Source organism: Hyperolius riggenbachi, chromosome 4 (genome assembly GCF_040937935.1).
Source record: "Hyperolius riggenbachi isolate aHypRig1 chromosome 4, aHypRig1.pri, whole genome shotgun sequence".
NCBI classification, from domain to species: domain Eukaryota; kingdom Metazoa; phylum Chordata; class Amphibia; order Anura; family Hyperoliidae; genus Hyperolius; species Hyperolius riggenbachi.
The window spans coordinates 128,173,677-128,199,097 of record NC_090649.1 but is presented as its reverse complement, the minus strand read 5'-3'; the positions used below and the strand labels follow the sequence as shown (position 1 = coordinate 128,199,097).

The 25,421-nt window shown below is 47.6% G+C and overlaps 2 protein-coding genes across 3 annotated transcripts in view; one reads left to right on the top strand and one right to left on the bottom strand.

Moving 5' to 3' along the window:
- The window catches only part of D2HGDH (D-2-hydroxyglutarate dehydrogenase), a 49,693-nt gene that overhangs the window by 19,673 nt on the left and 4,599 nt on the right, over positions 1–25,421 (bottom strand). Inside the window, exon 1 of one of the 2 annotated variants that reach the window (XM_068280602.1) lies at positions 9,016–9,115. The exons of the other annotated variant lie outside the window; for it this stretch is intronic. The gene's annotated coding sequence lies outside the window, so the exon portion shown is untranslated. Of the gene's footprint in view, positions 1–9,015; positions 9,116–25,421 lie in introns of those variants that run through there. 2 annotated transcript variants of the gene reach the window in all.
- LOC137570515 (arginine/serine-rich protein 1-like) lies at positions 9,446–13,527 on the top strand. The gene is made up of 3 exons (XM_068279196.1): positions 9,446–9,516; positions 9,601–9,676; positions 9,761–13,527. The coding sequence occupies exons 2-3, from the start codon at positions 9,642–9,644 to the stop codon at positions 10,395–10,397; spliced, it is 672 nt and encodes a 223-aa protein (XP_068135297.1). The 5' UTR covers positions 9,446–9,516; positions 9,601–9,641; the 3' UTR covers positions 10,398–13,527.

Genomic DNA, 25,421 nt, shown 5'->3' with positions numbered 1-25,421 from the left:
TAGGTCAGGTCATAACAGGTATCAGAAAGTACTAATTCACAAAGGCAATGGCACAATAAAGGTTTAGGTGACCCAGCAGGAAACCTCATAGATTAATTCTGCTAATGTGATTGAGTGGACAGCAACCTCTAGAACCTCCTAGTTTTCGGATACCTCCCTAGAAGTTTTCGAAAAGCTTGTGTAATAAATATGCCCACACTATTTGGCCAATAACAACACTTCAAGGTGTAGAGGGTGCTGTGATTGGAGTGCTGTTCCTTATACACTTTGCTGCTGGGTCACCTAAATCATACTAGCTCAAGGCAAGTTCTGGGTCACCATGAGCTTGCTGGTTAGTCAGTTCCTCTCAGTTTTACAAGCCCTACTGCATAGAGCCAAAATAATCCATGCCATGCACTGATGAGGATCAAACAATCTGAAACAGTCTGTATGCATGTTGGATTGTTATGGCTCTGTACAAATTAACAAGCTGACACATCATTGCATTCCAGCGGTTCTGGAGGTGTGTTTAGCTTCTAAGGGTAACAATGGTTAATTTGCATATATTCAGCAGTGATGCACTGGGAGACATCTCAAGCTCACTCCAACCTGAATAATCGCAAATTCTTTCTGTTTTAAGAAATCAAACTTTTGTTTTTCTTAACATCTTAGTAAGGGGGCTTTTAGGACCATTGTAGTCCCTTACACACTCCAATGAGTTCTGGGTCACCATGAGCTTGCTGGTTAGTCTGTAGCTCAAGGCAACAAACAGTCAAGTATTAATAGCATCAAGTGCCCCTAGGAGGACTTTTATAGCCCAGAGTTAGACTATTTGTCATGCAATACCTGCAGTAACTCCCACACAAGTGCAAAGCTTGACGTGACAATGCACAAACATGTACGCACCCCTGACCTTGGTTATAAGACCACAGTTGGGGCATGCACACAGGCACACCAGGTCCTGTGTGCATGCAATCATTAAGGATGAGCTTCCGATTACCACAGAATTACAATCCGAAATTAAGTATTAAGCGGAAATGCTGCATAACCACAACTCGGAAAATGTAGGCCAATCACAAAAGCATTGGAAGCATTGGACCAATCACAGAATGTAGCATTTTTCCTCTGAAAGTTTACAACAATCGGAGAATGCAGAATTTTTCGGCGGCAATCAGATTACCATAGTATTTTTTTGGGCTAATCAGAAGACTTCAGAAATATTAGGCCAATCTCAAAATGCTGAATTTTTCAGCGGAAAGTTTAGGCTAATCAGAAGCGTTCAGAAGTATTAGGCCAATCAGAGAATGCAGACGTTTACTGTGGCTCTGAATTTGAAATGCGGTTTCTGCATAATAGCTGTGCACAAAATAGATTCTGCAATTTATTATTTTTTACAATCAACTATCTTTATTGACGAAAACAAATTACCATTCAGCGAAAATCGGAATTTTGAAAGACACTTATCGTAAAGAAGAATTTTGTCAGAATCGGAAAGCTTAATTTCTGATCAACGCTAGCAAGTATCACAAAACTGCTCCTGTCTCGGTTTTGTAATGTAAAGCTATTTTGCTTGCATTACAGCATTTTAAAGGGTACCTAAACTAAAAGTTTCACTTACCTGGGGCTTCTACCAGCCCCCTGAGCCGTCCTATCCCGCGCTGCGTCTCATTGTCATTTTCCCCTGACTAAGCCTGTCGATGCCACTGCGCCTATGCGGCACAAGCCACGCGCATTCTTGTTTGCGCTCCCGTTACTGGGAGCAACATGCGCAGTAGATTTTTTTGCATTGCGCAGGTCACTGCGATGAGAGCGCAAACGAGGACATCGACTTGCAAGTCAGCTAAAATGAAAATTACAGGGACCGGAGGATCGTTGAGGATCAGTGTGGGCACAGGATGGCTGTAGGGGGGCTGGTAGAAGCCCCAAGTAAGTAAAACTTTTTTTTTTTAAAGTTACTTTAGGTTCCCTTTAAGACTTGTTTTTTGTTGCTTCATATTGAAGCAACAAAAAACTATGTTTCTAACTAGTTTGAAGTGATTCAGCAGAATAATGTTGTGTTCAGGCCACTTTAAAGGAATACTATCGATACCCAAGTGTTCTGAAATGACAATGTACAAATAATGTCTAAGTAGCTGTGTAAACATTTTCCTACTTTTCATGTTAAATATCAGAGGCAAAAGCTGTAATTTATTGAGGGTAGGATTTAGCTATATTGGGACAAATCAATTGCAGAAGGGGTGTCTGCTTCAATGCACAGCCAGAGTTGCATATCAGACTACAGAAAGCAAATATCAAACATATCAAACTCTGAAAGCAAAAACAATATGAAAAAGCTGTGACAATTCCTCTGCTCTCTTCAGACAGGTCAGTCAGAAACACAGGACACAGGATCTGCAGCTGTTGGGAGCTCTCGTCTCTGTCACACACAGAGCTACACATAGAGCTAACTGATCAAGTGTGAGGGGAATTTCCCCTCTCCTCATGGCTCAGTCAGCCTTCAGTTCAGTAAAGTTTGAATGTATTTTGATAACAGTAAACAAAGAAGTTGCTACTAAAATGTGTACACCAGTACTTAGCAGCACTTCCCAAACAATTCCTATGTCAATTGAAAAAAATATGTGAATCAATAGTATTCCTTTAACACAAACAAGAGCGAGCAAAGATAGGAGATCCACCATACTGGAATCTCCTAGTGGGAAAATTGGGTCACTCGATCCCAACTGACAAGTGTTCAGGTCACTATCACACACTGATCGCTTGCAGAGCTGTCACTGAGGCTGCTCTGACTTTTGGATCAGGGAACCCGAGTCGTGGCGACGCAAGGTGCCCCCGATCCATCGCAGTCCTGTGGGGAAGGGGGGGGGGGGGAGGAGCTCCTTGACAGATCCCACCCCCTCCCGTATCCGCCACCGAGCGGCGTGGATCTGTACCTCCTACCCGCGCCTGTCCACAGATTCTTCCCACTCGTCTTTCCTGCTCCCCATAGCGGGCGTCATATCAGTCATGTGATGCGAGGGGCGGGGACCTGGGCAGATGAGAGCAGGCCAACAACTGTGTTCTGTGTCATTTTATGTTATTGGATTGGCTTTATATGGAATGCTTGCTGTTTTGTCAAGTTACTTGTAATGTGCATACTGCCTTGTTAAGCTATTTATGCTAAATTGGGTGTGGGGTATATGTGTCCTATTATTTGTGGGTAAGTCCTGCTTGTCTTTTTTGTGCAGGTTGGGTTTCACGGTTGTCTCATAATATAAATTTAGGGGTCTATACTGCCTCATGGTTTAGGTGGATATATAGGTCTAATTATGTTGGGGGTCACATTGTGCCTTGGTATGTTATTTGGGAGTACATACTACTTTTTATGCAGAGGGACATGCCATGTTATATGGTGCCTCATTTCGATATGTGGGGTAGACATGCTTTCTCATTATGTTATTTGGGTCTACATAAAGGCCTCCTTATGTTATTTGGGGATTGTTGCAGGCCTAATAATGTCACTCATTTGTTCATTCAAACCAGATAATGTTCAGGTGTTTTGGGATTGTCATACCAGTGATGAGAAGAACAGTTGGGTAAACCCAGCTGTGTAGGACAGACTGGAGAAACTGGCAGTAAAGACTGTACAAGAAGGGCTGGCTGGATGCATGCCTGGGCAGTTGGGATAAGATGCACTGGCAGGACAGGAGAGTCTGACAGGATGGATTTGAAGGACTGGCAGGATGGACTGAAAAAGAGGGACTAGTAGGATGATTAGACAGGAGAAACTGGCATGGTGGACCGGAAGTACAGGAGGGACTGGTGTGACTAACAGGACTGGCTGACTGGTGAAACTGACAGGACTGGCAGAACCAAAAACCAAAGTTATGTACACAAGGACTAAATACAGTCCAAACACTCTTACTGCCAATCTGGTTTGCCACTCCACCAGCCAGCCAGATACACTTCTATGAGCACATAACATTCACCACTGCCACATCGCTTGTAGATCCAGTCACCTCCTTAAATTATACAAAATGATCATATGCGTGCGTTTTACATTTCCAGCCTGTCTGGGCTCAGCTACTCCCCTCTGCATCGGTTGCTCTGATACCTTCTTAAAAAGTTTTATTCCGCCACTTAAAATATAGATTAAAAACTCATACAGGTTCTATGTATATCTATTGCAGACATACAAGTAGAGTGCAGGTTTGGGGATAATGACAGACCGCCTCCAACTGCCCACGCTGTTCATCTGATTGTCCGCTGTTTCCTCCTCACTCAGTAACTTCTCGACCATCTCCTCCGCTCCCCGGCTCGCTCAGTAGCTCCTCCACAGTCTCCTCCGCTCCCCGGTTTGCTCAGTAGGTCCTCCACCGTCTCCCCTGCTCGCTTAGTAACTTCTCCTCCACTCTCCGGCTCGCTTAGTAACTTCTCCTCCACTCTCCGGCTCGCTTAGTAACTTCTCCTCCGCTCCCTGGCTCGCTCAGTAGCTCCTCCACCGTCTCCTCCGCTCTCCGGCTTGCTCAGTAACTTCTCCACCGTCTCCTCCGCTCCCCGGCTCACTCAGTAGCTCCTCCACCGTCTTCTCTGCTTCCCGGCTCACTCAGTAGCTCCTCCACCGTCTCCTCTGCTCCCCGGCTCACTCAGTAGCTCCTCCACCGTCTCCTCTGCTCCCCGGCTCACTCAGTAGCTCCTCCACCGTCTCCTCCGCTCCCCGGCTCACTCAGTAGCTCCTCCACCGTCTTCTCTGCTTCCCGGCTCACTCAGTAGCTCCTCCACCGTCTCCTCTGCTCCCCGGCTCACTCAGTAGCTCCTCCACCGTCTCCTCTGCTCCCCGGCTCACTCAGTAGCTCCTCCACCAGACGGTTGGACTGTGTGGTTCAATTTTCTTCTCTGCAGCCACAGCCCCTGATGAGTCATCTATGACAAAACCGGTAGGGCGGAGCTACGGCCAGAGAGGGATGAGACGCCAGGAGTTCTGAACAGCTTGTTTTAAGAGATATGCGCATATTTTAAGGATGTTTGTAAGTGCAATACTTTTTATTTATAAGATTTATTAAACGGTTTTACGCTATGTGGGCCCTGTTTTGAGTTTATAAAGGTACATTTGTTGAAGGCAACCAAAGCCCAACGTGATGCACGAGCTATGTTAGCTGGCCTGTGAGGGGTCAGCAATTATATCTGGTGAGCGCATTTGTGTGGTTGTGCTGGGTCTAAAGGGATCATCTGAACATTACTGGTTGAGTGCATCCAGAGCACGCTGCACAGTGGTGGTCTATGTGGTGAACCTTGATGGTGTTACACTATATGCTGTTTGTATTTATCCCCCTATACATGCCGATATGGGATTCTGAGAAACAGGACATATAGAAGAGGCTAACTGGATGATCGTCGATGTGGATATGATTGAGCGTATATTGCGGTCTGTGATGGGTCAGCAATCATTTCTGGTGAGCGCAATCGGTTTTATTAGTTGGTGGAGGAAAGGCTGCGTGGCGCACCGAGTGACACTCACATGGGAATTTGTAGAACTTGTTTTATACTGCTGGAAAATTGCCAAACAGGACTTCACTATATGCCATTTCTGTTTTTTCTCCCATCTACGTGGATCATCAATGGTGAAATCGTTTGGCGTGGAGGATTGAGCTGAACTTGTGGTCTGGACTGAGTGACTATAAGTATTATATCTGTTGATCGCTTATGCATAAATTCATATGTTTTTGGGGTTATCAGCCCTTCATATAGCGATCCAGTATTGACGCCTTTCTGCGATACAGTGGGTTGTGTATTATTATTAGATTTGATTATTTACATGAGGAGCGTATTTACCTCCTGTATAATTAAATATGTACAGTGCCTAGCACACAAATAACTAGGCTGTGTTCCTTTTTTGTTTCTCTGTCTGAAAAAAATTAAACATCAGGTATGTAAGTGGCAGTTCCAGTCTGGGTCAGGACTGGGTCAGATTACAGCGTGACCCTCACTGATAAAAAAATTACAACTATAAAACACTTCCCTGGTGCCTCCATGGCATCATACTAATGGGTTTGGCTCCGCCCCCTCTAAACCCTGATAGGACCAATTATCTATAAATCTTTTGAGGCTGAGGCCACTCACCATTCTTTTTTCTGTCCTCTCCAGGACCATACTATCTTTTCCTATTTCTCTTATTCTTTATTTTTCTATGGTAAATGTATTATTTCCAGGGCAGTTTCTAGGCTAAATTTCACCCAGTTCGAGAGTCAAAAAATATGCCCCCCCCCCCCCACTGGCCTGACCCCACAACCCCCCTCCCAGTACATGTTGCAATCCCACTTCCAGATAAAATAATTAATAAGTTCCCTGCTTCCAGATAAAATAATCAAATACTTCCATGCCTCCAGATAAAATGATCAAATACTTCCATGCCTCCAGATAAAATGATCAAATACTTCCATGCCTCCAGATAAAATAAGTAGACATGTGCCGCACAATAAAAATAAAGTTGTCACAATCATCGAGATAAAATAGTGAAGTAGTTACACACCACCAAATAAAATAATGAAACAGCCAGGTGTCTCAAACAAACAAATTACATAGGCAGGTGCGTCAAGATAAAATGATTAAGTAGCCAAGTTTGCCCTGCATAAACAAATTAACTAGCCATGTTCCCCCGATAAAATAATTAAGTAGCCACGTGCACATATACAGTATTAGTATTAGCTTGCAAGATGTATCCCCATGATATTAGGTAGCCATAGCTGTCCCCTAATTGCTGGCTTGGCGCAGGGTGCTTGCTGAGGGCTGTCGGCAGGGAGCTGGCTGTGGCAGGGAGCTGCCTAGAGTAGGATGCTGGCTGCCTGAGGCATAGTGCATGCTGGGGTAGGGTGCTGCCTGGGGGCAGACTGCTGCCTAGCGCAGGGTGCTGGCTTGCTGGGGGGGCTGGGTGCAGGCTTGCTGGGGGGAGGCTGGGTGCAGGCTTGCTGGGGGGGGGGAGGGGGCTGGGTGCTGACTGGGTGCAGGCTTGCTGTGGGGCTGACTGGGTGCAGGCTTGCTGGGGGGCTGGGTGCTGACTGGGTGCAGGCTTGCTGGGGGGCTGAGTGCTGACTGGGAGCAGGCTTGCTGGGGGCTGGGTGCTGACTGGGTGCAGGCTTGCTGGGAGGGCTGGGTGCAGGCTTGCTGGGGGGCTGGGTGCAGGCTTGCTGGGGGGGGCTGGGTGCAGGCTTGCTGGGGGGGGGCTGGGTGTTGACTGGGTGCAGGCTTGCTGGGGGTGCTGGGTGCTGACTGGGTGCAGGCTTGCTGGGGGGGCTGGGTGCTGACTGGGTGCAGGCTTGCTGGGTGCTGACTGGGTGCAGGCTTGCTGGGGGGTGGGTGCTGACTGGGTGCAGGCTTGCTGGGGGGGGGGGGGCTGGGTGTTGACTGGGTGCAGGCTTGCTGGGTGCTGACTGGGTGCAGGCTTGCTGTGGGGCTGACTGGGTGCAGGCTTGCTAGGGGGCTGGGTGCTGACTGGGTGCAGGCTTGCTGGGGGGCTGAGTGCTGACTGGGTGCAGGCTTGCTGGGGGCTGGGTGCTGACTGGGTGCAGGCTTGCTGGGAGGGCTGGGTGCAGGCTTGCTGGGTGCAGGCTTGCTGGGGGGGGCTGGGTGCAGGCTTGCTGGGGGGGGCTGGGTGTTGACTGGGTGCAGGCTTGCTGGGGGGGCTGGGTGCTGACTGGGTGCAGGCTTGCTGGGGGGCTGGGTGCAGGCTTGCTGGGGGGGCTGGGTGCTGACTGGGTGCAGGCTTGCTGGGTGCTGACTGGGTGCAGGCTTGCTGGGGGGTGGGTGCTGACTGGGTGCAGGCTTGCTGGGGGGGGGCTGGGTGTTGACTGGGTGCAGGCTTGCTGGGGGGGCTGGGTGCTGACTGGGTGCAGGCTTGCTGGGAGGGCTGGGTGCTGACTGGGTGCAGGCTTGCTGGGTGCAGGCTTGCTGGGGGGTGGGTGCTGACTGGGTGCAGGCTTGCTGGGGGGGGGGGGGCTGGGTGTTGACTGGGTGCAGGCTTGCTGGGGGGGCTGGGTGCTGACTGGGTGCAGGCTTGCTGGGAGGGCTGGGTGCTGACTGGGTGCAGGCTTGCTGGGGGGCTGGGTGCAGGCTTGCTGGGGGGGGTGGGTGCTGACTGGGTGCAGGCTTGCTGGGGGGGGGCTGGGTGCAGGCTTTCTGGGGGGGCTGGGTGCTGACTGGGTGCCGGCTTTCTAGGGGGGCTGGGTGCAGGCTTGCTGGGGGGCTGGCTTGCTGGGGGGTGGGTGCTGACTGGGTGCAGGCTTGCTGGGGGGGGGCTGGGTGCAGGCTTGCTGGGGGGGCTGGGTGCTGATTGGGGGTTACAGACCTCAGATCTGCGGCGACCAGTCCTCCGCTGATGAATCCGATCAGTCAGTGCCGCCCCCGCCGCTTGAACATCCACGTTACTGCAGGCATCAGCGCGTAAGCAGTGACAGAAGGCACGCACGCTACTCGCGCCCAGAGTACTCCACATGCGGAAGTGACGTCATTAGTCCCTTCCGCATGTGGAGTACACTGTGCGCGAGTAGCGTGCGTCCTTCTGACACTGCTTATGCGCTGATGCCTGCAATAACGAGGATGTTCAGGCGGCGGGGGCGGCACTGACTGATAGGATTATTGCGAGAGGGGGGCGCAGGCAATGGCGGCAGCGGCTGGTGGCAGGTATGGCGCCCATAGCACAAGCCATACCTGCACGCACCTCACCTGGTGACGTCACATCCTTCTCCTTCTGCCTGGCGCCCCCCAATCTGTCTCTCATCGGCGCCCCGTTCAGCAGAACCTGCTGAACGGGGCTAGAAACGGCCCTGATTATTTCTTTTCCAATTTTTATTGCCCTGCAGGTTTTTGCCCCTTTCCTGTGGGAAGTCCTCACATAGGTATGTAAAGGAGCCAAAGTGGGGAAGTCGTGGGATACATGGTTTGGTATATGCAGCTAAATGTTGCTATTACCCCTGACTCTTTTTCCCCCAGTCCTCTGTGGCTTATGGGCATTTTGATGCTAACATTGCTTATACATTTTTTCGCACAGTTTATTCTCTTCCTTACCCTGTAGTCTCAGGTATTTCTCTGGCTTCTTTTCATTCTCCCCTGCAGCATGTTACTTCCGTGTTGTTGCTGAACTTCCGGAAATGATGTCAGCTCTACTCAGTGAGTGGATTGATTGCTGGGCTAAGGCAAGAGGCAGTGGCGGCCATCTTGCTTTAGGGCAGTGACGATGTCACTGTTAATTGGCTGTAGCCTATAAAAGGCAACGCTGTAAGCAGCGATTTGGCTCAGTTTCGCACAGGCAGCGTGGGGGAAAGGCAAGCAGCAGCAGCAGCAGCAGCAGCAGCAGCAGCAGCAGCAGCAGCAGCAGCAGCAGCAGCAGCAGCAGCAGCAGCAGCAGCAGCAGCAGCAGCAGCAGCAGCAGCAGCAGCAGCAGCAGCAGCAGCAGCAGCAGCAGCAGCAGCAGCAGCAGCAGCAGCAGCAGCAGCAGCAGCAACAATAATCCTGGAAAGATACTGTCATATTTTCACCTTCCTGGAAACCTTTACAGCTTGAAAGCTTGTAAGTGTCCTTTCACAGGTTCTGCTGCCCTCCTGTGGCTGCATTTGTATATGTAACTTTCTTTCTTTTTTTCTCTCTTTTTAGTTGTTTTTTTTCTTGTGCACTGTGCCTTGCAAATTTTTGTGATGGGGAAGAAAAAGAGTCAGAGACAGTCTAAAAGGTAAACTGAGAAAAGAAAAAAAAAAAAGAGGGGCATAATTGCTCTGCTAATCATATTAGTACTAATACTGATATTCTGTATTAGCCCATGCAGATCTCGTCAATGTGACCGATCACGCTCAAGAAGATATTCACGCTCTCCAACTAGATACAGAAGTCCAAGTAGATATTACTATTACGAAGACTCAAGACCTTCTTATTCCAGACGAGATTTGAGAAGATCCAGATCACGGTCAGGGAGGCGTGACTCACCTCGGGAGCTGTCACAACGAGATCAATCCAGAACTGTGCAATCAGTCATTAATAACGATGATATCTTAGCAATCATCAGACAGGCTGTGAGTGAACAGTTATCCACACAGAGACAAGCAGTTCAAATTCCTCAAGTCTCTGCTGCTACTACTGCACCTACTGAAGAGGTTACCATACCTTCCAATGCACAAGATGAGAAGATCGAAGAAGAGATTGTAGAGGAAGAAATATCTTCTAATTTCGATTTTGCTTTGGTTGAGCCATTAATATTGGCTGTAAAAGCAGCCATAGAATGTGAAGAAGTGGTTGAAAAGCCTCAAAAGGTTAAAAAATACTATCCACATTTGAAGAAGAAAGAATCGCATTTTCCCCTCATGGAGGAAATTAAGGCGTTAATAACAGACGAGTGGGATCGACCAGACAAAAAAGTCTATGCAAAATCGTTTATCCAAGCTTTATCCAATCCCTGAAGACGAGGCCCAGTATCTGACTTCCTGTCCTATAGTGGATGCTTCCATTTCAAACTTGGTGAAACATCTTACTTTACCATTGGAAGATTCAGTGACTTTCAAAGAAAGTTTAGATAAGCGCATAGATAATGATTTGAAGAAAATTTACTTTCTAACTGCAGGAACATGTAAACCAGCAATTGCATTGACCTCTGTTTCTAAGGCACTAAAGACATGGGCCAAGAACATTGAGGATTTAATCCAAAACAATGGGACTAAAGAAGATATCTAAGGTGCAATACAAGATATCAAGATTGCGTCGGGTTATGTTGGAGAAGCTTCCATTGATATCATCAGAGCCTCTTTAAGAACCATATTGTTCTCTGTTACAGCCAGACGAGCTCTCTGGCTAAAGCCCTGGTCAGCGGATGGTCTTTCAAAACAAAACTGGTGCAAAATAGCCTTTGACGGAAATAATTTGTTTGGACCAAAGTTGGAGGAGGCCATTAAAAGAGTGACGGGTGGGAAGTCCACTTTAATCCCACAAGATAGGAAGACAAAGGCAACATTTTTTTCAAAGATATCAGACGCAACAAAAGTTTAAAGACGTCAGAACTTACAAACCTGGATGGGAATTCCGCAGGAATTGGAAGGTGTCTCAGCCAAACACGTCTAGATTCACCAAGACAACTACAACACCTCAACAGCAAGCAAATAAATCTTTTTGATGGTGTCCAATCCCAAGCTTGTCCGGTGGGGGGTCGATTAAAACGATACATGCAAGTTTGGAAGGATCATGTTCGAGATCAATGGGTAATCAGAACAGTGGCGGAAGGTCACACCTGCCCATTCAAAACCCGACCTCCGAATATGTTTATGCCAACAAGACTCCCTATGTCAAAAGACAAGATGTCCATATTGATGGAGTTCAAAACAAAGCTTTTGTTACAAGAAGTGGTCTGCGAAGTCCCGCACTACGACAGATTCAAGGGAGTATACTCTCCTATATTTCTAGTTCACAAAAAGTCAGGGGAATGGAGGCCAGTGATCGATTTAAGACGTCTAAAAAAAGTTTATACATCTCGAAAAATTCAAAATGGAGTCACTTCAAACGATAATTGCAGCGGTACAACCAAACGATTGGATGTCGTCAGTGGATTTACGCAATGCGTACTTTCACGTACCAATCCACAAGTAGTATCAAAAGTTTCTACGATTGACAATTGGCCAATCTCATCTTTAGTTTGTACCACTGCCTTTAGGCCTGTCTACATCACCACGGACATTCTCAAAAATTCTGCAGGCAGTAATAGCTATACTGAGAGAAAGAGGAATCCGTTTGTTCAACTACCTGGACGATCTTCTACTGTAAGCACAATCACAACATCAGATTGTTCAAGACCGTGGAATTGTTCTGCAAACCTTGGAAATGTTCGGGTGGTTAATAAACCAAGACAAGAGCCAGTTAACACCGACAAGATCACTAATATATCTAGGGGCTCTGTTCAACACCTACAACAACACGGTCTCTCTTCCAGCAGAAAAAATGGAAGCACTAATTCAGTCAGTGGCGACGTTTCGGACTCAGTCCCTATGTACGGCAAGACAATGTCTGCATCTGCTGGGGAACTTAACGTCCACTATACAATTAGTCAAGTGGAGCCGGTGGCATATCCGACCGATCCAGTACAATTTCCTATCATAATGGAGGAAGTCAGATTATCATCAGACAATAGTAGTAACACATCAGATGAAGTTGTCGCTTCATTGGTGTCTGGAGAAACACAATTTAATGAACTCTTATTCTCTACTTCCCCAGCGTTGGATTTTGCCGACGACCGATGCATCCCTAACTGGTTGGGGTGCGGTATGCGAAGGGCACGCAGCACAGGGGACTTGGTGTCAGGAAGCAGATACAGTATCGAATGTCCTCGAATTACAAGCCGTGTTGCAAGCATTCAAAGTTTTCAAATGGAAAATTTATCAACAGACTGTTTGTGTACAGTCAGACAACAAGACAGTGGTGGCCTATCTCCAAAAACAAGGAGGGATTCGGAGTCTGACATTATTAAAAATCCTATCACCTATAATGCTTTGGGCGGAATACAATCTGAAAGATCTGAGGGCCTACTATATCCCAGGTAAACAGAATACTGTAGCGGATATGCTGTCTTGCAAAGCAGTAAGCCATCTAGAGTGGTCGTTGAAGGAAGCGGTATACCTCAATCTTACGCAGATGTGGAGTCAGCCGCAGATAGACCTCTTTGCAACGGACAAGAACAACAAGATCAAGAAGTTCTACTCCAGATTCCCGTTCAAAGACTCGACGGGCATAGATGCCCTAGTCCAATCATGGCCGACTTTGGCGTATGCTTTTCCGCCAATCCCGTTGATAGCCAGATTCCTTCGGAGATTAACCTCAGAGACCACAGAGATGATTGCTATACTTCCATATCGGCCAAGACGTCCTTGGTTCACACTAGCGATGCAGATGTCAGTGGTGCCACCGATGGAATTGCCTATTCAGGAAGACCTACTCTCTCAGAACGAACTACTCCATCCCAATCCAGAAATCTTACATCTAATGGCTTGGAGACTGAAGGGGAGAAACTATTAAAGATCGGATGTTCTAATGATGTAATAGCAACTCTTCAAAGTTCAAGAAAACCAACAACTAAAAGTTTACTGCAATATATGGAGGAAGTTCGTAGAATACAGTTTGAAAGAAAACTTCTGTCCCACAGATCCGCAAATAATTTGTTGGCATTCTTGCAAACAGGCTTAAATCTAGGGTTAAGTTTAAGTTCTTTGAAGACTCAAGTTTCTGCTATTTCGCTATTTTCTGATAAATCCTGGGCCAGAGAACCGTTAATCCAGCAATTTCTGAGAGGTGTTTTAAGAATCAGGCTTCCCAGAAAGAATATATTCCCAAAGTGGGATCTTCCAGTGGTGTTAAGATTCCTGGAAAAAGCTCCGTTTGTTTCAACCACGGACTGTATGATTACCAATCTTACACAGAAAGCAGTATTTTTAGTAGCTATTGCTTCTTCTAGCAGAGTATCCGAGATACAAGCCCTGGGTGTATCAGAACCTTACACCAGTGGTCCCCCACCTTTTCCGGCCCGGGGACCACTTTCTGACCAAATTTTTCTCCGGGGAACGGGGGGAGGGGGGTTTGGGCGCGAGTGTTTGCGCGACCTAGTGGACAGTGTCGTGCGCAGCAGGTTATGGGGGGGAGGGAGGCGGCTGCATAGCTAGTATAGTTGCCCCAGTATAGGGAGTTTAGTTGCCCCAGTATGGCTAGTATAGTTACCCCAGTATAGCTAGTATAGTGCCCCAGTATAGCTAGTATGACCAGTATAGCTAGTATAGTCCCAGTATGGATAGGTAGTGCCCCAGTATAGTGCCCAGTATGGGTAGGTAGTGCCCCAGTATAGCCAGTAAAGTGCCCAGAATAGCTAGTATAGTGCCCAGTATAGGTAGGTAGTGCCCAGTATAGCTAGTATAGTGCCCAGTATAGCTAGCATAGTGCCCAGTATGGTGCCCAGTATAGCTAGCATAGTGCCCAGTATAGGTAGGTAGTGCCCAGTATAGGTAGTGCCCCAGTATAGTGCCCAGTATAGCAAGTATAGTGCCCAGTATAGGTAGGTAGTGCCCCAGTATAGTGCCCAGTATAGCTATTATAGTGCCCAGTATAGCTTCCTAGTATGGGTAGGTAGTGCCCCTCCGCAGCCGCCGCTCCTGTTACCTTATCATGAGCGGACGGCTGCTTGTCCGATTAGATTCCCCCGTAGCCGCTCTCCTCAGTGGCATCTCCTATTACAGCAGCGCGCTTGGCGGCTGCTGTGATGAGCAGGAAGCGGTGCAGCGGCTTCCTGTAGCGGTGATATGCATCGCCGTTACCATGGGAACCGCTGTACCGCTTCCTGCTCATCACAGCAGCCGCAGAGCTTGCTGCTGTAATAGGAGATGCCACTGAGGAGAGTGGCTACAGGGGAATCTAATCGGACAAGCGGCCGCCCGCTCATGATAAGGTAACAGGAGCGGCGGCCGCGGGGAGGAGCGAGAGGCCAGACCTGCCGCAGCCCGGTGGTTGGGGACCCCTGCCGTACGGCACACCAGGCAACGTTTCACGGCACACTAGTGTGCCGCGGAACAGCGGTTGAAAAACACTGCCTTACACAATGTTTTATGATGACAGAGTAGTACTAAGGCCAAGACCGGAATTTCTGCCAAAGGTAGTTTCAAACTTCCACATTAATAGAGAGATTACTTTACCTATTCTGACAGAGGAGTCAGATGCTTCTCAACATTGCCATCCTTTAGATATTGCTGATATCTTGAAGACTTGCATCCAAAAGACCAAGGACTTTAGAAAGGCAGAGAACCTATTCATCATTCCAGCAGGATACAAGAAGGGGCATCAAGCCTCTTCACAAACGATTGCAGCCTGGATCTGTAAAATTATCCAGAGAGCCTATATGGCCAATGGACTTTCACCTCCACGTGAACTATCTGCACACTCTACTAGAGGAATCGCTGCATCCTGGGCAGCTTACTCTTAGGCCACATACACACATCAGACCATAGTCTTTGGAAAATAAAAAAGGTCACAGACCAATTTTACCCCCTTCCATGTAGTATGAGAGCCATACCTACACAGCCTAGTCTATGGAGCTGCACTCCCCATCAGATAGAAATCTTTGCAAGATGCTGCACACAAAGATGCTGTACACATTCAAAAGATCAGTATCGGCAAAAGACCTGTTCCTGCAAAAGATCTGTTCCTGCAAAATGCATTCATAGTCTATGATATCTGCAGATCATCATACACACCTTGTTTAACTGACATTCATCTGCAGATCAGATCCACCAGGATGGATTTTCAGATCTGCAGATGAATGTCAGTTAAACAAGGTGTGTATGATGATCTGCAGATTTCATAGACTATGAATGCAATTTGCAGGAACGGATCTTTGGCAGGAACAGATCTTTTGCAGATACTGATCTTTTGTGTCTGTACAGCATCTGTGTGTGCAGCATCTTGCAAAGATTTTTTTCTGATGGGGAGTTCAGCTCCATAGAAAAGACTGTGAAGGTATGGCTCTCATACTACATGAAGGGTGGTAAGATTGGTCTGTGATCTTTCATTTTCCAAAGACTATGGTCTGATGTGTGTATGAGCCTTGAGGTCTCAGCTGAAACGATCTGCAAAGCAGCAAGCTGAGCTACAGTGCACACATTTATATCACACTACTGAGTGGACCCTGCTGCCTTATCTACGGCGCAGTTCGGTAGAGCAGTATTATCTGCAAAATAATGTTTTTTTCTTTGATGTAATTTTGGATTAATAAATGAACTTTTCTTTTGAAGCATATTCCCTCCCTGAATGACTTCTTTGTTTGGGTCGTGCTAAGATAAATCCCATTAGTATGATGCCATGGAGGCACCAGGAAAGGAAAATTACCGGTAGGCAAGTATACAATTTTCCATTTCCCTGGTGCATCTCCATTGCATCATACGGCCCTCCCTTGTGGAGAGATAATATGCAAAAGAATGGCGAGTGGCCTCAGCTTCAAAAGATTTATAGATAATTGGTCCTATCAGGGTTTAGAGGGGGCGGAGCCAAACCCATTAGTATGATGCCATGGAGATGCACCAGGAAAGGAAAATTACCGGTAGGTAAGTATACAATTTTCCGTTTTTCTAGCAGAAAGTGGCTTCTTAGGCAGGAAAGAGATAAAAGGGGTCAGTAGTTCATAGATTTTAGCTCTGGCTTACTTCAATAAATGTGTCATTGAGCAGAAACAATAAAACAGTAAAAACTTAAAAAGTAGATTTAAATATAAAATAAAACAGTAGAATATCTTAAAAAGTCATTTTTAGGAGAAGGAGGATAGATCCAATTGTTTATTTCATTTGTTTATTTTCACCTCGGGGTGTTCTTTAACCACTTCAGGATTCTGCGTACGCTTAACTACGCCCCTGAATCCTGAAGTGGATTGCATGTAAACGGCCGCTCGTATGAGCGGCCGCTCCATGTCAGTTCACGGAGGGTGTCTACGTGAACACCCTGCGAGCCGCCAATCGCGGCTTGCAGGGTAAATGTAAACACGCGGGGAAGATCTTTCCCGGTGTTTACATATATACGGCGCTGCTGCGCAGCAGCGCCGTAGAGGAGATCGGCTATCCCCGGCCTCTGATTGGCCGGGGATCGCCAGCATCTGATAGGCTAAAGCCTACCCTATCCGGCGCAGGACGGCTTTCCGTCCTGCGCCGCACACAGGGGACGGGAGAGGGAGGGAAGGAGGCAGAGGGAGGACTAGTGCTGCGGAGGGGGGCTTTGAAGAGCCCCCCCCACCCCCGCTAGGCACAGCAGACCCCCCCCAGCAGGTCATCCCCCTAGTGGGGAAAAAAGGGGGGAAGTCTGATCGCCCTGCCTGATTTCTGATCTGTGCTGCGGGCTGAAGAGCCCCCGCAGCACAGATCAGCCAAACCACCACCCATATGTCTCTTGTCTTGGGTTCCTTTTCAAATAACTTTCTGTGTGTCTGATGTCTTGGTAAGACTAATAGCATTCTGCGACGTGTCCAAACTCCCTCCACATACCATTATCAACCGCATAAAGTAGTCCCTAGGGTTCATTAATTGTATGGGCTTTTGGTGGGTGGAGCAGGCGTTTACTTACCTACGGGTGCTGCTCAGTAGACCTTGGTCTATATGGAGGCCTGCATTTTCTATTTCCCTGTTTAGCAGAACTGCAGTGATATCCTATGTCCCTGGTTGCCACGATGGATGCCTCGTGCATCCCTTGCATGTAAAACCACTACAAGGGACATAGGAAGTAACGCCAGGTATTTCATCCTGCAGCACAGGGACACAGAAGATGGAGGATTCCATGTGGACAATGGGGGTTATGGAGCAGCCCTCCATATGTAAGTAAAAGCACGCTGCCCCACAATTGCCCATACAATTAACAAACATCCTTTAAAGAGGAGTTCCAGTGAAAATAATGTAATAAAAAAGTGCTTCATTTTTACAATAATTATGTATAAATGATTTAGTCAGTGTTTGCCCATTGTAAAATCTTTCCTCTCCCTGATTTACATTCTGACATTTATCACATGGTGACATTTTTACTGCTGGCAGGTGATGCTAGTGGAAGGAGATGCTGCTTGCTTTTTTGGCAGTTGGAAACAGCTGTAAACAGCTATTTCCCCACAATGCAATGAGGTTCACAGACAGGAAACTGTCAGGACAATGGTCTTGACATCACATTGTGGGAGGGGTTTCACCACAATATTAGCCATACAGACCCCCCTGACGATCCATTTGAGAAAAAGAAAATAATTCTCATGGGAAAGGGGGTATCTGCTACTAATTGGGATGAAATTCAATTCTTGGTTATGGTTTCTTTTTAAGCCTGGTACAAACCACGCAATCCCGTCAGATTGATGATCGAATCGATAATTTCTGACCCAGGTGCTCAGTGTACTTTAAAGAGAAACTGAAGCCTCTTTAAAAATCAGTTTTTACCTCTTATTGATGTTAAGGATCTATGCCAGACCTAGAACGCCGCTATCCCGTGGCCGAACAAGGGTTTTATCACCCTCAAATTACCAGGGCAAAAACGGGGGAGCATTTCCTGGTAGAGGCAGAGCTTTCTGCAGTAGCTCTGCCTCTCCTCCCATCAATCCCTGCTGATCGCTGCCTCTCCCCGCCCCTCTCAGTCTTCCTTCACTGAGAGGGGCGGGGGAGAAGCGGAGATCCGCAGTGGATTGACGCGAATGGAGGCAGAGATACAGCGGTAAGCTCTGCTTCCCTGGGCATCAAAATCCACAACCAAGAAAGTAGTGGATTTTTGCCCTAGGATTTGAGGGTGATAAAACCCTCATTCGGCCGCAGGATAGCGGCGTTTTAGGTCTGGCATAGATCCTTAACATTAATAAGAGGTAAAAACGGAAAATTGTATACTTACCTGACGGTAATTTTCCTTTCCTTTCGATGTCCATGTCAGCACACTACGGGGTTAATCCCGCCCCTTAACACCTCCAGGACATGTCTATATAAATCTTAAGCCCTCCCTTAGCTAGTGCTTTTTTTGATAGTCCCAACATACTGACTGACATGCTGGGTGGGAACTCCGTATGCTGACATGGACATCGAAAGGAAAATTACCGTCAGGTAAGTATACAATTTTCCGTTTTCCTTCCAATGTCCATGTCAGCACACTACGGGGATTTACATATACTCCAACAGAAAAAAGGGAGGGACACAGCATATGATTATAACTGAATTTTTAATGTATATATTTATAAGTCATCATAAGCTATACTATGTCACAGTTGACTTCACTGTAGACAACACTTCCTTCCCAAACTGCAGAGTGGACAGCGCTCCTGGGTCCACTTTGTAGCGCGTGATAAACGTATTAACCGAGGCCCAATTAGCAGCTCTACATATCGTCTCAGGGGAAACTTTATTGAAAGCCGCCCAAGATGCTGAAATCGATCTGGTTGAATGTGCCGAAACTTCACTTGGTGGCTCCTTGCCCATAACGGTGTATGCCATTTTTATAGTTCTCACCAACCATGCTCCTATTGTTTTGGTCGTGGCCGACTCTCCCTTTCTGTATCCCTCAGGGATAAGAAATAGTCTCCTGGACTTGCGAATGTCACTGGTTCTCTCTATATATATCTTGAGCAACTGTGGTAAATTCCATGAATTAGGAGTCTCTACTGATGGGTCATGAAAAGTCAGAAGGCTCCACTCCTGATTGAAATGGTAGCTCGTCGCGACCTTAGGGATAAGTTGATCTATCGGCCTGAGGGATACTCTATCTGGAAAGAATTGTATATACGGAGGATCGCATCCCAGTGCCTGTAGCTCAGATATTCTTCTAGCAGATGTTATCGCAGTGAGGAAAACTACCTTTAGGGTTAGGTTAGTTAACGTACAGCTTGCAGTAGGTTCGAACGGCCCCCTTGAGATTGCTTTAAGGACTAAAGGTAAGTCCCACTGGGGATACCAGTTCCTTTTTGGTGGTCGGATCTTGGTTACTGCCTGAATGAACTGCATCACCAACGGCTCAATTGCCCACCTCTTGTGTGTTATTGCTGATATTGCAGATATCTGTGTCTTGATTGTACTAAGACTTAACCCTCTCTTGACCCCTCTTTGCAGGAAGTCGAGTATGGTTGTAACAGTAACCTGCTCCAATAGGATCCCCTTTTGTTCCAAAAATTCTACAAATTTGCTCCATGTTCTATGGTAGGTAAGGTTGGTAGTTGCTTTCCGTGCTTTGAGGAGGGTATCTATCACTTCCTCTGAGCATCCTAATGCGACTAGCTTCTCCCTCTCAGCTTCCACGCCGTCAGACTTAAGGCTAATTTCACACCAGGACGTTGCGTTAGAGGGGACGTTAAGGTCGCATAACGTCCCCCTAACGGAACGCCTGGTGGTGCTAGATCTGGACGTCAGAGTGAGCCGCGTTGTGCAGCTCACTCTGGCGTCAGTGATGCCGTGATGCGCACTCTTGTGCGCATGCGGCATCACGTGGTCCCGCCGGCCAATCGCCGCACAGAGCGGCTGCTCCAGGAAGTAAACACTGCACGTCATAACGTGCAGTGCATATTAATTAGCCATGTGCCTGGCTGCTCTCCGCTCCTCCCCAACATTACTGAGCATGTGCAAGCAGTCTAACGCGGCTCAGCCGCGTCCAAAGTACTGCATGCAGTACGTTGTCTTGTGATGCAGCGTTACAATGTAACGCAACGTCCGCACTGTGAACAGCCCCATTGATTTTTCATTACTGTGCGGTGGGCTGCATTACAGGCTGCTCTAACGTGCGCCTGTAACGTCCCACTGTGAAACCAGCCTAACAGCTCTGGGTATGGATGCAAGATTCCGTTGTGTGACAGAAGATCCTCTGGGCAAGGCAACTGTATTGGTGGTTGCACTGATAGTTTCTGTAGTAGAGGAAACCAGGGCCTGCGAGGCCAGTAGGGTATAATCGCAATGATCGTTGTTTGTTCCTGTTCTATTTTCTTCAGAGTTCGATGAATCATCGGTGTCGGAGGGAATATATATGCAAGTTCGAAATTCCATGGGATCGATAGCGCATCCCACTCCACCGCCTGCGGGTACTTGTACCTCGAAACAAACTGGGCGCATTTTGTATTCCTGGGTGTCGCCATCAGATCTACCTGGGGCGTTCCCCACTTCTCGCATATCATCAGAAAAACTTCCTTCTTCAGACCCCATTCCTTGTGGTCAATCCAATGCCTGATCAGTGAGTCCGCCACAGTGTTCTGTATTCCTGGGACGTGTACTGCGTGGAGGGATGTTAAATTGTCTTGTGCCCATGTCATGATCGGCTCCAGCTCTGTTAAGAGAGTATGACTCCTGGTTCCCCCTTGGTTCTGAATGTAGGCAACTACTGTCATATTGTCGATCCTCATGAGTACCCTCTTGCCTTTGATCTCCGATGCAAAGTACTGCAAAGCTTCCCCGACAGCTCTCATCTCTAGCACATTTGCCGGGATCTCTGTTGCAGGTAGGCTCCACTTGCCCTGTGCAAAGTCCTTGTCCATATGTGCCCCCCAGCCCCAGTGACTGGCGTCTGTCGTTATCACAGCCGGTTTCTCCACCGATATGTGATGATGATTAAAGAGATTTCTGACGTCTTTCCACCAGCTTAACTCCTCTCTCATGTGGTTTAGAATCTTGATCTCCTGATCGTAATCTCTTCCGTTCCATTGGTCGAGAAAAGAGCTTTGAATCACTCGGATGTTCCACTTTGCCCATCTGACCATTGGAATTGTGGCAGTACACACTCCTAGTAGTGCCAAGCATTCCCTTGCTGAGATCGTCGTTCTCCTCTCTATTGCAGTGATCTTTCGAATAATAGAGTCTGCTTTCTCTGGTGGTAAGCTGACCGCATTCTCCTTCGTATCCAACATCGCTCCCAAGAATAAAATTCTCTGCACCGGCTGAAGCTTGCTTTTCTGCCAGTTGATGATCCAGCCGAATCTCTGTAGAGTGTCCAGGAGGACCTTCCTGTGCTGGATTAGGACGATCTCCGAAGAAGCTATTAGCAATATATCGTCCAAATAATGATGAACTTGTAACCCTTGACATCTAAGGGACGCAATAATTGTGTTTAACACCTTCGTGAACGTCCTCGGGGCTGTGCAGATCCCAAAGGGTAACACCCTGAACTGGTAGTGAACATGACCTACAGAGAAGCGGAGATACTTCTGGAACGAGTCTCTTATCGGTATATGTAGATAGGCATCTGCCAAATCTACTGCCAACATCCAGTCCTGTAACCTCCTGAGCGATAATTCCGAGCTGAGCTCGGGGTATATCGCGCAGGAGGATTTCTCAGGCCCTGGTGGGCCGATTTGCATAAATTTTTTTTTGTTACACGCAGCTAGCACTTTGCTAGCTGCGTGTAACTTCCGATCTCGCCGCCGATCCGCCGCCGCTCGCCGTGCCGCGCAGCCCCCCCCCTCCCCGACCCCTTGCGCAGCCTGGCCAATCAGGCCAGGCAGCGCTGAGGGGTGGATCGGGACTCCCTCTGACGTCACGACGTCCAAGACGTCGGTGACGTCATCCCGCCCCGTCGCCATGGTGACCGGGGAAGCCCAGCAGGAAATCCCGTTCTGAACGGGATTTCCTGCTTACTCTGATCGCCGAAGGCGATCGGAGTGGATGGGGGGATGCCGCTGTGCTGCGGCTATCATGTAGCGAGCCCTGGGCTCGCTACATGATTTATTTAAAAAACAAAAAATTAAAAAAAATAGTGCTGCGCCACCTCCTGGGCGATATAATTGTATCGCCCAGAGGGGTAATTGAATTGTTGGAATTATCGTCTGGAGTGATTCCATCTTGAATTTTTCTTGAGCTATGTGTTCGTTCAAAAAACGTAAGTCCAGTACTGGTCTGAGTTGACCTGTCTTCTTTGCCACAAAAAACAGAGGGGAATAGAGACCCTGAAATCTCTCCAGCTCCGGTACTTGCACTATTGCTCCTTTTTCCCATAGTTCCTGTACATAACTGTGAAGGATCTCTAACCTTTGAGGAGATTTTGGGATGGCCGTGGCCTTGAAGTATGGTAAGTGAGGCTCTGTCTCGAAGTTCCAACAATGTCCCCAGCGTAATGTGTTTATGACCCAAGGGTCCTTTATCTCTTGTGCCCACAGTTGTACAAATTTCTGGAGCCGTCCTCCTACCGCCTCTAGGTGGGCAGGGAAAACCTCAGAAGGTTTTTGCTGGCTGTGAAGTGGAAGTTGAAGCTTTCTGCTTACTAAACCTTGACAGACTGGATTGCGTGCTTCGCCAGTTTTTACGAAAGGACTGATTCGGTCTTGCACCTCTATAGTCTCCTGATCTCTGAAAAGATCTTCTATCATTCTGCCTGGTTCTCTTCTGCCGTCTATCCTGGGGCAGTAACCCAGACTTGCCTCCGGTCACTCTTGCTATAGCTGTATCCATCTTGGCTCCGAACAAGTTCGTTCCATCATACGGGGTCTTACACCATGATGTTTTTGAATTGGTGTCTGCTGACCACGGTCTTAGCCACATCGCTCGCTTAGCTGTGATGGTATGTAGAATGGCCTTTGCCGCGCACCTAATAATGTCGATGGCCGCTTCACTTACAAAGTCTGATGTTAGTTTGAACTCCTCTAATGCATTTACTAGTGTTTCACAGTCTACGTTTGCTTTAATCACACCCTCCAAATTGTCCGTCCAGACTCTCAATGCACGGGATACAGAGGTTAAAGCGATGGCGAGTTTGCACAATGCGCCCATGGTAGAATACGCTTTCCTCAAATCCATGTCGACTTTCCTCTCTAGCGGTTCCCGAAAGGATACGGCATCTTCCAGAGGTAGCGTCACATGTTTGGCTAGGCGCATTACTGAGGCGTCCACTGTTGGAGGGGCACTAAGCTGTTGGACTATGTTGCCGTCTACTGGGTATAACTTTGAGAACCGGTTGGACATGGATACCTTTCTCTCCGGTTTAGACCACTCATCTTGCACCAACTCAGTTATTTCCTCCATCAGCGGAAACATCACTGGCTTCCTCTTGAGGTGCGGGAAGAAATGTTTCTTTGCCGGTGGTTCTTCTTCTTCCATTCTAGGGCCTGCCTTACAGACCTGACAAATGGCGCGACCAGCGAAAACTCGAAACCTACTAGCAGATTGTCCTCTTCATTCGCCTGGTCGGGATCTTCCGACGTATCACCGTCCCTATTCGGTTTTGCCGGTCTAATTGCATTAGAGTGCTCTGCTAGTGACTGCTGCACAATTTCTTTTACCATAGTGGTCAGATCCTCCATAGGTTCCTCCTCTGCTGGTATCGAGTAGAAACATTCGGTACAGACTAGCTTCCCTGGCATGCATGTTCTCCCACATGCCCAGCATTTTTTACTTCTGCTCTGAGGTTGAGCGAGCTTCTGAGCATCCTCTTTTGATCGAGATTTACTCGACTTTGAGGCAGCATCGTCTCTTGATGTTGAAGGGTTTTCTTCAGGTTGGGAGACACTGCAGAGGAAGAAACAGAGCAAAAAAACAAACATATAATGTATAAGGAAGAGTTCTGTGTCTTCTAGCCTTGAAACACAAAATTTTTTTAGTACTTCTCAGCAAAAATAAAAAAAGTGAGGAAGTACAAACCATATTCTTCATGTCCTACCTATATTTGTCTGGCTGGTCTGTTTTATGGGCAGAAGAGGCCATATTGCTGTCTTCCATAGGTGACAAGTAGAACCTATATGAAGATATAGAAGTACTTTATCTTGTACTTTTTAAGTACAGTGCAACTTATAGCATGTGTAGTAACAGAAAAAGACAATTTTACCTTGATTTAAGGTAACTTGCAGAACTTTGTAGCTGTCAGCAGTTATGCAGGCTCACACAGTTCACCGATGTACTATAGGAACATCCACCTAGAAACAATATCCATCATATGTATCCATCAGAAACAAATAAATTTGCACTTGTGCAGCCTATTCTCCTGACATAGGCATTACGCTAGCACATCTCTATAGGGATGACCTACTTGCTGTTACTCGTAGCCTCTGTCGTTCTGTAAGCGCGGGAACAGAGAGCGCACTCTCCTGTCGCTCTCTCCAGCGAAATCGCCGCTCTCAGCGTCCTGTACGCTGAGTTTTGAAGGTTTCAGCGCCGGCTGCGCTATGACTTCCTGAAATGACCTCACTTCGTCCCGGAAGTGACCCTGCGTCCCAGGCTGGTCCGCATTCGGCGTCTGATGCTGCCCAATCCGATGTACGCCGGTTTACAGCGTATGCGGCCTCACAGGGAGAAGAAAACACCCCCAGAAAGACCAGCAGAAAGAGGGGGACCACCGCTTATACCTATTTAAGGTAAAACAGCGGGGCTTCACGCTCAAGGCTAAGCGTGGTGGCTGCCAAGAAAGCAGCAGGTAGGACACAAAACATAAATTACAAAGAGAAATGGTAAAAAAGAGAAAAAATGACAGTCCTGGAGGAGGACAGGAAAAAAAAGCACTAGCTAAGGGAGGGCTTAAGATTTATATAGACATGTCCTGGAGGTGTTAAGGGGCGGGATTAACCCCGTAGTGTGCTGACATGGACATTGGAAGGAAAACTGATTTTTAAAGAGGCTTCAGAGTCTCTTTAACTGATATTTGGTTGCCTTGTGAATGGATTCAGCCTTTCTTGAAGTTAATTTTAGTTTTTGTCATTTGTCGTTTGTGAAACAAACATGGAACTAATCCCACCAGAACCACAGACAAATCTGTCTGGCTTTGCCAAACAACTTGAAATTAGGGAAAGCTTTGTAAATAGACTGGCTAGCTAGCCTAAAGCTGGCCATACACTGGCCCGATTTGCCGCCGTTTCGACAGCAGATTCGATCACTGGGATCGAATCTGCTGCCAATCGTTCGCGCTACACGCCGAATTTCGATCCATTTCGTCCGATCCCGTCGATCGCTCCGTGCGGAAAATTACCGCCGATCGCCCGCGGGTAGGGAGCGCGTCGCTAGCGGCGTTCG

Excerpts from the sequence above, each read along its gene's own strand:
- LOC137570515 (XM_068279196.1), top strand. The coding sequence starts at position 9,642 with ATGGGGAAGAAAAAGAGTCAGAGACAGTCTAAAAG. Across the intron at positions 9,677-9,760 it reads AGTCAGAGACAGTCTAAAAG|CCCATGCAGATCTCGTCAAT; the intron begins GTAAACTGAGAA and ends ATTCTGTATTAG.